General features: G+C 27.6%; 1 protein-coding gene across 1 annotated transcript; it reads left to right on the top strand.

Annotated features, from left to right (window-relative positions):
• Nucleotides 1–481: 481 nt before the first annotated feature.
• Nucleotides 482–10,790, top strand: LOC145836939 (histone-lysine N-methyltransferase PRDM9-like). The gene is made up of 13 exons (XM_082944708.1): nucleotides 482–704; nucleotides 2,090–2,239; nucleotides 2,412–2,452; nucleotides 2,572–2,623; nucleotides 2,725–2,765; nucleotides 2,824–2,908; nucleotides 2,983–3,068; nucleotides 3,844–4,044; nucleotides 4,120–4,191; nucleotides 5,560–5,684; nucleotides 8,729–8,934; nucleotides 9,601–9,814; nucleotides 10,634–10,790. Exons 1-13 carry the CDS (start codon nucleotides 482–484, stop codon nucleotides 10,788–10,790), a joined length of 1,653 nt encoding a protein of 550 aa, XP_082800834.1.
• The last annotated feature ends 2,564 nt before the right edge of the window (nucleotides 10,791–13,354 follow it).

Genomic DNA, 13,354 nt, shown 5'->3' with positions numbered 1-13,354 from the left:
AATTGTGGTCCATACGTCTAATTAATTTTTGAGAAATTTTTTGCTAAAACATGTATACCTCAAAAACTAATTAAATTTTTACATTCTATAAAAACTGAGTTGTAGTTTACACTTTTGTCATAAATATAAGAAATAATGTTAAATTTATTAAAAAATAATGTCGGACTCCCTATAGCTAGACCTAAAATATGGCATTTGTTTCAAACTCAGCCTAGTTTAATATAACTTAGACTGAATATTTTTCTTCAAAAAGTGGATTAATTAAAGACAATACCTCAAAGTTTTACTCATAAATGCAGGCAGTTTTTAGCAAATCTCATGTTTGCTGTTCCTTGATTTAAAGAGTAAGAACCTGAAAAAAACAAACCAACTGACTTTACATGTTAACATAATTCATTTGTAGTATTTTGTCTTCATTTATGAAAATAAAATAAAATTAGTACTTAAAATATAGCTTAAAGTAGTTAGTTTATTGAGCAAAATGGCAGCCCATTCCAGCAAGTTTTCAAAAGAACAGATTGACCAGTTGATAGAGAGAGCATCAAAATTAGAGCAGAAGGATTTGGAAGAAATGAGAAAAGAATGTAAATTTAGTGTCAGAGTTCAAAGGATGATAACACCAAGCCAGATGGAAAAGAAAAGTGAGTACGAGAAAAAACGGACGGACAATATCAACAAGTCAATGACCTTAAAGTATAGTATTGGTTAGTTGAAAAGTTTTAGAAAAAGTTTTTGTGTTTGATACTTTTATGTTGAAAATTTTAATTAATGTTGTAAAATAGCTTGGTATTTTTATAAAAGACAGCATTATATTTTTTAAGTACTTTTGTATATTTAAACAACCTTCAAATATACACTTCCAATTTTAAAAATTTTTAGGTCCTAAGCTACCATTAATACTACAATTGTAGTGCAAATTTATATTACACTTGAATAACTTTTTAATTATAAAAAGTTGTTCTAAACAAAAATTATTATAATTACAAAAGATATAAAAATTTGATTTAAGGTAATAGCTTAATTGTGGTGCTAATTAAATTATTATATTGTTATTGTGTTATATTTTTATAGTTGATGGTTAAACTAATAAAATAATGTTTTTTAGTAATAGTTCACAAAAGTTGTAAATCTTTATATATAACAGTTAAAGATCTTAACTTATTAAGGGCATAGAGGGTAAATTATATTTTTCACAATTTAGTCTTATTTTAGTTAGTTTTGATCGAGCTATAAGTTGCTTTTTATAATTTTTTAAAACTCAAAATAATTTTTGAAATATAGCCGGTCACAGTCGGAGACTACGATAGGTTCCTTATGGAAGGGGAAAACTAAAACAGCAAATAACTAAAAATCACTAAGTTTGAGATTTTTATCTCAAAAAATGTAGGAGAAGATAGATTTTTAGTAATATAGTCTTTTTTTTTGCCATTTTTGTTTTTGCATTTCATAAGGAATCTATTGTTGCCTCCGAATTTGACCTGCTATATCCCAAAAGTTATTTTGAATTTTTAAAATCAGTTATTAAGCATCTTGTAGCTTAGTTAAAACTCCGTATAAAATAAAATCAAATTGTAAAAAAAATATTTACCGTCCCCCCTCATGCCCTTAACAAGGAGAATAATTTTACTGCAAATTAAAAAAAAATTCCTTAAACAATGTTTTGCTCAAAATAAGAAATGGTAAACATGTATTTTATACTTTATTGAACATTATAACAAAAAATATTTTACTAACAGTTTTTATTTAAGTTAAGTCTAATGTCTTCCTTATAGTTTCCAGATTTTATTTTTAACTGATGATCTCTTTTTAAAGTGAAATATTGTTTTGAAAATAAAATTGTAAGATATTTGAAGTTTACAAAAGTAATTAAATAATATAAATTTGTAACATATTTGGCCTTGTATCTTCAAAATGCTGCCACATCTGGCCCACCAACTATAGAATTTTCCTATTCTAACTTATTCTAAGCTAAGGCTGCAGTAAAACTTAATTTAACAATATATTGTGTTACAAACACAATACTATCTCTTTAGTTTTTGTTGTAATTGCTAAGTTTTTTATGTTTGTATTTTATAAGATAATAATTTAGGACTGCCCATGCCTGACCAAAAATCTTTGAGAGCACAGTTAGGCATTAATAGAAGAAGGTTCAAAGCAAAAGTGAAAGTTGAAGACAAGCAAGATTTTGATTGGAAGCCAAATCAGCAAAGGCCCAAAAAGGAGGGCCCAAAAGCATTTAGTAAGTTCGCTGCTTTAAAATTTAGATAAAAGTGTTAGTTTTATCATCATCATAAATATACCTACTAGGTATTACCTACTTTACTAATAAATGTGTACTGTTGTTATAGTTGTGTTCATAGTATTTGAAAATAAAAAATAATTTGAAGTTAAATACACTAATTGTTTTTTAGCTCCTGCTCAGATTACAAATAGGAAGGTTTGGGTACAAGAAGTTAGTTATTTCTTTTAATTGGTAAACATTGATAGTTATTTTTAATTTAAATAGGTTTTGAAATAATAATTTTTTTTCTTATCTTTTAATGTTTTAACTAATTAATTCAAAAATTTTAGAACTTACTTGTTGATGAAAACGGTGACCCAGTTAAGCCAGAAGATATAAAAGGTGAACTTTAAAACTATAAGTAATTAGAAAATTCTTATTTTTAATGACTTTTGTTATTAACTACAGTTTTGATAAAATAATTAATTATATCATGCTTTTAGGTTTTGAAAGAAAACAAAAAGCAAAGAAAAATGCTAAGAAGGTTTTGTTTATTTTAGCATAGTTTTTCTAAATTTAAGTTTTTATTTTATTTTCAACAGGAAAAGAAAGATGTTGAACCAAGAAGATCAGAAAAAAATATTGAAAGAGTAAACTATGCAGACGTTTATTCTGATGACTTTGTTTGTTAGTTTATTCAATGTTACATATGATAAGTAAGTGTGTTAAAGTAGTTTTTACAGCAAAATTATTTCAAACAGTTTGTTATGAATGTGAGTCATCAAACTTTTCTAAATGCACCATTCACACAAAGCTCACATTTGTGAAAGACGTGGAAGTCCCTATGGTTAGTTTAGTCATGTTTATGTATATAAAGTATAATTTTTATCATAAACAGAATGTGTTATAAGGCTAAGCTAATAGAAGTTGACCTTAGTTATAAAAATCAAGTTTTACAAGTTACCTAAAATGTTTTGTTTACTTTAAATTGATATACAGGTTTTATGTTAAATTAAGGTAAACTTATGTCCTAAGTAGTTTAAGTTTTTAATAAAAAAAAAGTTTAGATTTTTTGTTGTTACTAAATGTTATCTTTGTTTTGTTTTTATTATATATATTGAAGTTGTTAGTAGCACTGATAACAAATGAATTAAGTTCTACATTTGTTACTAGTTGTAGTTCATTAAGTAATAATTAGTTGATAAAAGTTAAAAAGTTTATTTACAATAAATTAACTAAATTAGACCCAGTTTCTTAATACTTAACATTTTTAAATTGACAACTAAATCTTTAATTAAAATTTAATAATTTTAGAGGTGTTATTTAGAACTATTTTAATCTTTATAGAGTTAATGTTTGTTGGTGGATGACAAACAGCCTGTTACTTAGATTTATTAGCCTTTTTATTTCAATAGCCTTTTATATATAATTACTACTTTTCAACCCCAACCCAAATTATTCTTAAAACCGACCTATTCACCTCAAATTTTACACATAGAACATTTTTAATTAAATTTAACTCATAAAAACACCTTAAAACAATAAATTTAGTAATTATAACAAACTGTCAAAATTTATTAGACTGATAGTGTTTATTAATGTTTAATGTAACAAAACTTTAGGGAGTGAAGCACAGAGCAGTGAAGACTTGCCCCCTTCAAGTCGATGTCTACAAAAGCTCAATAAAAGACGCGGGCAATGGTGTGTTTGCTGTAGAGACGATTCCAGAAAACACCGTTTTTGGCCCATATGAAGGTATTATTGTAAATCCAAGAGATTTAGCAAAAGCAGATAAGCTAAGGGTTGGAGGTTATGCTTGGGAGGTAAATTGATACTTTGCTTATTGGCTGTTCTTTTTCAATTATGTAATAAATTTATCATTTATTTTCTACTAACAGATAACGAAGGATGGTGAACTCGATCATTTTGTGGATGCCAAAAAATCAACTCGTTCTAATTGGATGAGATTCGTGAACTGTGCTCGGTAAATATTTTTTGTATGTTCAAAACCTATTTGTTAGTAATCATTTAAAACTGCATGAACCATCTTTTTAAGGATTAAATATTAAACATAAGTTTTGTCTAAACAAGTAATAATACTAAAAAAATCAGTTGGTAACATTATGGTTAACACTTGACTCTTGTTTAATATTTACTAATCAATTGAATTTTATTTTTTTCACTTTTGAACTTACGCTAAAATACTAAGAATGTAGGAAGCAAAAATAGATATACAATTTTTTTAAGAACTTTTCTTAACAACTTTTTGTTAGCTTAGAAAATTTCACTTATTATCATCACAATTCAAAAGCTTTTATGTTTTAAAAGTAAAAGTATAATAAGTACAAGTTACCCTAGTTTCATATCTTAAAGTCATACATTTTTACGTTAATAAAGGACAAAGCAGTATTTAAATATATACAGTAGAATAAGTTTTCAAAAGTTTAAAACTAACCTATTTTAATTAAAACTGAGTTTTAATTTATACGTCATTGCATGTGTAATTTACTTGTATTATATAGCATATAACTTATAAAGTTAAAATTTAAAAAGAGTTATTTTGTCGCTATCAACGAATCTACTTATACAAATATTGGCCTAATTTATAACGCAACGTGCGCTCTAACTAGTATAGTAGAAATCCCCAAGATAACGCTTAAATTATAATTGACTTAAATAAACTAATATGAATTACTTACCATTTACTAAATGTTTAATAAATTAGTTACTTAATTTAAACTGAGTTCGAATTTGTGATCATGAATATATTTACAATGAATTTGCGAAACGAAAAGATGATAAAAAACTGCACAACATTACACTAGAATAACAGAAACTAAACACTACATGTTTAAACCAAACTCAAAAAACATTCTAAAATCGAAATCACTTCAACAAGATTGAAACCATTAAAACTTAAGTGCAGCAAAAAGCTGCACTGAGTTCAGACCGCTCAATGAAGTAGAAACTAGAAAAACTGAACTGTACTAAACTGTAAATTACTCGAGCCTATTGAGTTTATACTCGCTTGAGAAAAAAGAAAAAAGTAAAAAAGAGACAATTACCGCCTAGCAGTACATTTTCTCCTCTACCTTCGTACTTTAAAAATTTATTCTTGGTTTTCCGAAAAAGAAACATTAATTTTTATTCCTTAACACTTGTAAGAATGCTTAAAACTCCCTATATAGAAAAATGAACGAAAAAACGACCGCCGACTTTTACCTCTTTAGTTTAAAAAGTATTACTTTACTTAATTCTATAAATTCTATAAACCGGTTTAAAATACACAAAAATGATAAAAGTATGGTACAGTTTTTCAAAATAACAGAAAAATGTAGAAAGTTCAAAAAATCTCCTCGCCTTCGGAACTTGCTCCGCCCCTGCACATCTCCACGTCGTCTGACCGGTCCACGCCGATCCGTCTCCTCGCCTCACCCAACGGTCTCTTGGCGCCACGGAATCCGTCTCCTTGCCTCACCCAGCGGTCTCTTGGCGCGACGGAACCGTCTCCTTGCCTCACCCAGCGGTCTCTTGGCGCCACGGAATCCGTCTCCTTGCCTCAACCAGCGGTCTCTTGGCGCTACGGAACCGTCTCCTTGCCTCACCCAGCGGTCTCTTGGCGCCACGGAATCCGTCTCCTTGCCTCACCCAGCGGTCTCTTAGCGCCACGGAATCCGTCTCCTTGCCTCAACCAGCGGTCTCTTGGCGCTACGGAACCGTCTCCTTGCCTCACCCAGCGGTCTCTTGGCGCCACGGAATCCGTCTCCTTGCCTCACCCAGCGGTCTCTTGGCGCTACGGAATCCGTCTCCTTGCCTCACCCAGCGGTCTCTTGGCGCTACGGAATCCTCTGATCCGTCTCTCCATACATCTCCTCGTTCCTCTCCTCGTACATAAAGCTCGGTCTCCTCGTACCGCTCCTCGCCGATTCGTTTCTCGGGCCGTTCGTGCGAAAGTCCAAATAGAAATACGTAACACTACTTTATATCAATTTTAAAAACAAGTTAAAACATAAAAAAAGTAACAAGTTACATGCTTTTAGTTAGCAATAACATTTCATTAGTCAATTAGTCTATTTATTTTTATCTTAAAAGTCTTGTATGTTTTAAAATAATTGAAAAACATTTTTGGCTCCAATCAATATACAGTAATTCTCTACAAGCTTTAAAATAAAAAACATTTCACATTTTACACTAATTAGTTGACAAAACTTGTACTGATTTTGAAAACTTTAATATGCTAACTAATTTTAAACAAAATTGTTTTTTATTTTCAGATTTTAAATACCGGGTAAGACATTTAATAGCTCGGATGACCTCGTTAAAAATTATTTTTTGTATGTACGGTTAGATTTAAAACAACCAAAAAAACATGCCAATAAAGTTTGTTACAAGCAATTAACAAGGTCATTGTAAAAAAAAACTGTAAATATTATAATTTAAAATTTGAACATAACATTGTTGCTAAATATAAAACTAAATTAAGCTTCATAAATTTAAGAAATTCACTTTAATAACCGATTATGCACTCGAAAACAAGTTTTAATAACCTCATACAAATATTTTTACAAGGACGAACGAAAAACAACAATGTTTTTTACATGCAGTTTAAAAAGTTTATTACCCGTTATAGTTCAAATTAAACCGATTGTTTGAAAACAAAACAATTAAACTTTACAGTTGCTAAATTTTATAGACGTTTAAAACTCTTTTTATTATAAGAAAGTTTTATTATTAGAAGCCTTTAGTTTCATTTTAATTTTTAATAAAATGTTTAAAACGATTGAACGATATTTAATTAACTTGACAAAACGCGGAACAACTTGAAAACAAGACTAACTTTTGTTTAAATTTGCTCGTACAAGTTTAAAACTCATTTTGAAAAACGCTTCAACAATGAATTGCAATAATATCTACACAACAAATACATTTTAGTTCTAACACATGTCCATTAGCTTTTCCCAAACCACTTTAACATAAAATTCAACACAATAAAACTAATTACTTTTTGCAAAAAACAACACAAATCTCTCACAAACTCGAACTACTTAGTTGTTTTTCCAACTAGAAATTTTAAACTCATTTTTAAAACTTTACAGACCAGATGACTGGGTTAAATAAATGCCCTTAAGTTTCTCGAATTTATAATATTATTAAATAAGGTTTATTTTACTCTGTTTTCAAGTCACCATCTACAAAACGTATAAATTTTTAATGAAGGTATCTGTGTTCAATTCCAGCTATAAATAACTGGACGTCCGGGTCATCATGTCGCTATCCACAAAACTACTTATACAGTTAAGGGCCTGGTTTATAACGCAACGTACGCTCTAACTAGTATAGTAGAAATCCCCAAGATAACGCTTAAATTATAATTGACTTAAATAAACTAATATGAATTACTTACCATTTACTAAATGTTTAATAAATCAGTTACTTAATTTAAACTGAGTTCGAATTTGTGATCATGAATATATTTACAATGAATTTGCGAAACGAAAAGATGATAAAAAACTGCACAACATTACTCTAGAATAACAGAAACTAAACACTACATGTTTAAACCAAACTCAAAAAACATTCTAAAATCGAAATCACTTCAACAAGATTGAAACCATTAAAACTTAAGTGCAGCAAAAAGCTGCACTGAGTTCAGACCGCTCAATGAAGTAGAAACTAGAAAAACTGAACTGTACTGAACTGTAAATTACTCGAGCCTATTGAGTTTATACTCGCTTGAGAAAAAAGAAGAAAGTAAAAAAGAGACAATTACCGCCTAGCGGTACAATTTCAACCTTTTTATAGACTTTTTTTTTACTAATTTATTGAGACCCGCCAATAATTTATTAATAAATGTACTGACGCAATTCAGAATAATTAAGTCCTTAATATTAAAAAATCTGTACTTTTGTTTTATGCAACTTTCCACTTAAGTTTCGAATTACATACCTATAAATGAATAAAACTGTTGAATGAAGAGTACTTTTTCTTTGAACAAATAAGATTATTTTTTTCTTAACTTGATTTTTTAAGTGAGTGTAAGCGATTTTTAATTAATGCTCTTCGTTTAGTTTTGTCGATTTAGTTTATTTACTATTAAGGCTCTTTTAGTTTTACCTTTTCTGTCAACAGAATTCTTAATTTAAAAAAAAAAAATTATAGTCACACTATTCACATCTTCCTAGCAAAAGCTAATTTTGCTGTTACCTACTAGTATTGAGCTATATACTGTTCTCTATACAGTATTATTTTCATTTCATATATTTTCTAAATAATTTTTAAATGATCAGCTGATTTACATTAAGATTGTTTAATTTTAGTTTTTTAATATTTGAATGATTAAAGTTTTAAAAGTTAAATAGTTCTAGTTAATTTGTTTTTGTTCCATGATTTTTGTATGTGTAATGATTTTAAAAGCAAGTTGAAATGTTTTTTCACTATAATCAATTAATAATGAAAATATATAAATAAAGTTTTCCAAATATGTAAGTTTACCATTTACTAACACAGATACGAAGAAGAGCAAAACCTCATTGCGTTCCAGTACAAGCAGCAGATATACTACAAAGTCTTCAGAAATGTCAACAAAAAAGATGAGCTCTTGACCTGGTATGGAACAGAGTATGGCAAGGATCTAGGAATTTCAATTCTACCAACTAAAGTCAAATTTCTCAGCCAGGTCAAGTTGCTCACCAATCCCGAAGTTCTAGCTATGCGTTAGTTGAGTTTTAATTCGATTCTTGTTATTTTTTTTAATGATATAAAATTTATTGTAATAATAGTTATGCAAATGCTATTAGTTAGTTGATTTTTTATGCACTTTAAAAATACTTTCTTTAAATTAAAAAGTACAAAAGTAAAAATATCTAATATAAGCTTGCATTTATTTATAATCTTAGCCTGTTACTAAATTGTAGATCTTATTGGTTATATCGATATTCCGATGTTTTCTCAATATATACAAAAAAGATATCAAAAAATATACTTATTTTATTTTGCTACTTGTAGAAGAATGACCTCTAATTTTTAGAGTTGTGTAATATTCGAAAATAGCGTATGGTTTAGTTTGTTATATGTTGGTTAGGCAGTAATTTATAAGCTTTTGAAACTTCTGTAAAGAGTTTTATTTAAATCTGTTTTTTAATAATGTTTCGTTATTAAATACTTCATAACAGTTTAGATTATAAACGTAAATGCGGCGTATTTTATCAAAATGTTTGAAAAATTTGGTGTTTTGTTTTCATATTTTTTGATAATAAAGTTACTAAATAAAATTTATAATTTTTTGATGTAGAAAATAGTTGCTTACTAAAAGAATAAATTAAAAACTTTTATACTATATTTTCTGTTTTACATCCTAAAGTACTTTATTTTAATAACAGCTGATGTACACGAATGTAAGTTTTGTGATTCTCTGTTCGCATCAGTTGAAGTTTTACAAACTCACATAAAAATGAAACACGAATCATATATTGGTGAGAAAAAGAAATTTGCATGCAATTTGTGTGAATATTCGACTAATAATAGTGGTCATTTTAATGATCATAAACTAACTCATAATAAAATAAAAAGTCATGAATGCCATTTGTGTGGGAAGTTTTTTGTTCGTAAACATCATTTAAAAACTCATATCAATCAGTTCATGAAAAACAAAAGTTTAAATGCGAACTTTGTAGCAAGGAATTTAGTTATAAGAGTCATTTAAGTAATCACATAAAAAATGTTCACGAAAAACAAAAACCTCATGTCTGCCCAGTATGTGGTGAGAAATTTTCACACAAATCAAGTCTTAATACTCACATTCGCACACATACTGGTGAGAAACCTCACAAATGTAGTTTTTGCGAACAATCTTTTACAACAAGCAGTTATTTAAAAAAACATGAAATTTCAGTTCACACAAAAAATTACCCTCACAAATGTAGTATTTGTGGTAAAGGTTTTGTACAACCAAATGAATTAAAAAAACATATGAATTCATGCAATTAGATTTCGTTGAGCTTTCATTTAATATTTAGTTTTTAGACTTTTTTATAGTCGTATGTAAAAAGGTGCTTAGTTTTTTAGAACTTTATGTTTTATTTGTTTTTGAGTTAGAAAAATGCTTTTGGACATAAATATCAAGTATTTAAAAAATAAGTAAGTTAAAAAACATCCAGTGCAAAATTCACATATAAATCAAAATTTTACTTGCATTTAAACAATTTAAAAAACGGCGAATAGCGCGATAAGTCGCGCAAGTAGTTGCTGTTGTGTGCTGGAGCTTTGAGCGGAGCGGCTGTTTGGCGCAGATCTTGGTGGCAAATATTCAAACGAGAACTTTAATGCCGAAGAGGAGTTGAACGTGGGTTAGTTGACCAATGTTCGAATCGGCGGAAATCCTCGGTAGTACGAAAGCCATTAGTTGGCGCAAAGGCGAGCAATTCAGAATGAGCCGCTGCGAAGTAAAAACGGTCGACCCTTTGTCGGTGTTGCGAACCTGTTTGCGGCCACGTCGGTGGTGCCGAATCGGATCGCAACAAAACTGAGCATGTCAAATTTAGCTTCGTTATCGGCGCGGAAGCAGTGTTAAACACTTATAAAAAGTTCTAAATCCAATAGTTTGTATATGATTTTTAGTATAGTTTTGCCGGTTAAGTTTCCGAACTAAATTTGTTTTTTTACTGTCGTTTAATATTTATGTCTAAAAGCAATTTTATAAGTACTACTAATATCTTTATTTACTAAAAAATATTTATTTAATTTTATGATTTATGCAGTTATGAATTGATTTTTTTTTTGTATAAATAATTTTTTAAAGTAAGCTTTTCAAAGAATTGTTAAACACTTTTAGTAGTTTTTAAAATTTCACTACAACTTGTTTAGTTTTTTTTAATAAGTTATTTTAAACTTGTAAATGCGTTTGCTGTTATTATTAAATAAAATTTGAGTTTGTTATCAAATATATATAATTTGCCAAAATTTTAAAAGTGTCTGTCTATATATCTAAGTAAAATAGTCAAGCTTATATTTGTACCTATCATTTTGACTTTTGACAAGTTTAACACTAATTCTTTAATTTAATTAAAAAGTTTACTAATTCTTTAAATTCTGCGAGTTAAGTTATTTACCTAACAAGTGGTAGTTTAATGAGGTAAAAAATTAATTTTAACTTTTAAATTAAAGTATTTACGCATTAATAAAAAAGGTTGGCTCGTTTTTATGCTCAAAAGCTTGAAATTAATTAAAGTTTAGATTTTTTATTATTTCTAAATATATACATTATTGTCACAAAACCTGGAGTTTGAAAAAATCTAGAATTCTAAACAAAAATTAACTAAAAAATCTGATATTTGAAAATAACTAAACTTAAATTAAGAAAATTTCGATGAGATGTATTAAAAAAATTAAGAAAATATTTGTATCATTAAATCTTTTTTAATTTATAAACACGTTTAGAGTCGCTTTACATTATCTTTTTAGTTTTTTTATACTATTTATACCAGTTATATACATTTCATTTTATACTAAAATTTAGACAAAAGCTTGGAAGAAATTCAGAAAATTTGGACGTTTTTTCTAAAAACCTTTGGCAACCCTGTATATAAGTTTCAATCGTTATAAATTAAAAACTTAGTAAATCTAAGTTTTGTATTACACCAAAATCAACTATCGTTGTTTTTATCAGTAAAAATTATATAAGTCCTCGTTCAAAACTTGAGAACGAAATATAATGTTTACAAAAAAGTAAAAATATTTTTACAACTTTTGCCCTTTAATTTAATTTCTGCTGTATATTATGCAATTGGTTAATTGTTTAAATTTGATAAAAAGTTTATGGTATATAGTTCAACTTTTGCTGTTTCCAATCAGATCAACATAAGATTATAAAGTACTTTAATTAAAATCTATGTCGCAGAATTAAAATTAATCAAACAAATTAAAAAAGCTTTTTATTTTAACATTAAGTTGTTATTGAGTTTTGTATATTAAGAGTTTGACCAGGCGCGATATCTAATCTTTAACATTTTGAAGTAGTCCTTTTTTGACTAATTAGCTTATAAAGACTACGTTGTAAAATTTTATTCATTGAATTAGTACTTTGATTAAGATTTTAGAACTTTCTACAGATTTCTTAAAAAACATCACTGAACTATTGGCATTTTAGATTTTGTTAAGTTGTTTACTTTCGTAGTTTATCAATATATAAAAAAGCTTATCGTGAAAAGTTTAATATGAAATGTAAAATTTTTGTCATTTCACTTTTTTAATTTAGCTGAAATAATTTAGTAATCCTACTTTATGTTGAGTCGAATACTAGGTTAAAAGGTTCCAAGATATTTTTACAGGTAGAATGCTTTATCAAAAGTATTTGAATTCTAACAAAAGCTATTTTAATCAATTGTTATCTTGGATTGTTATCGAACAATTTCATACATGCAGGGAAAAGCTGTTGCGAACAGTATTTAATTAAAACTTTTTAGATACGTATGAAATTATCTTATATAATTTATTTACTACAAATATGCAGTAAAAGGTTTAAATAAGTAAAATTATAACTTATTTATATTAGTATTGCACTCTTATAAAAACTTAAATTTTTTACTACAAGGCTATATTTGCTTTACTATTTATTTCAATTTTAATTATGCTAAATATTTTTTTTTTAAATCTTCAAAAATAAATTATGTTCTAAATAAGAAAATGAATCAATAAACATTTTCTTACATACATTTTGAATTTGTATTCTGTCTGTCACTGTTATAAAACAAAAATAAAAACACTTATAAGACTAATAATAATACGAAATATATCTTAGGATTTTTGTATCAATACCGAATAAAAGTTACACTTTTAGAACAGAAATAAATATTATTTTTAGGGAACGGGTCTAAATTGCATGAGAACAAAACTGCACGAGTGCACAAAATTGGAAGGGTCATTTTTGCAGGGGTTAAATTTTTATTTGTTTTAAAGTTTCTGTATTAATTTTAATTTTTTTTCTTTAATTTAGTTTTTTTACTATCACTGTTACCCTTTACCCTCGGTCGGTAAGTTATTACTACATTATTATAAATAATTTGTTTCTTCAATCTTTTTTTATAATAAATCTTTTTTTTTTATTAGTTATTTTTTTATTTTTACTGTTACCCCTAA

Source organism: Thalia democratica, chromosome 5 (genome assembly GCF_965202585.1).
Source record: "Thalia democratica chromosome 5, ktThaDemo2.hap1.1, whole genome shotgun sequence".
Lineage (NCBI taxonomy): Eukaryota > Metazoa > Chordata > Thaliacea > Salpida > Salpidae > Thalia > Thalia democratica.
This window is presented reverse-complemented; position numbering and strand designations above follow the sequence as displayed.

Bases quoted from the DNA above. Each gene is read 5' to 3' on its own strand.
- LOC145836939 (XM_082944708.1), top strand. From the start codon at position 482: ATGGCAGCCCATTCCAGCAAGTTTTCAAAAGAACAGATTGACCAGTTG. The intron at 2,909-2,982 runs GTTAGTTTATTC...TATTTCAAACAG, and splicing joins TTATTCTGATGACTTTGTTT to TTTGTTATGAATGTGAGTCA. The intron at 3,069-3,843 runs GTTAGTTTAGTC...ACAAAACTTTAG, and splicing joins AAGACGTGGAAGTCCCTATG to GGAGTGAAGCACAGAGCAGT.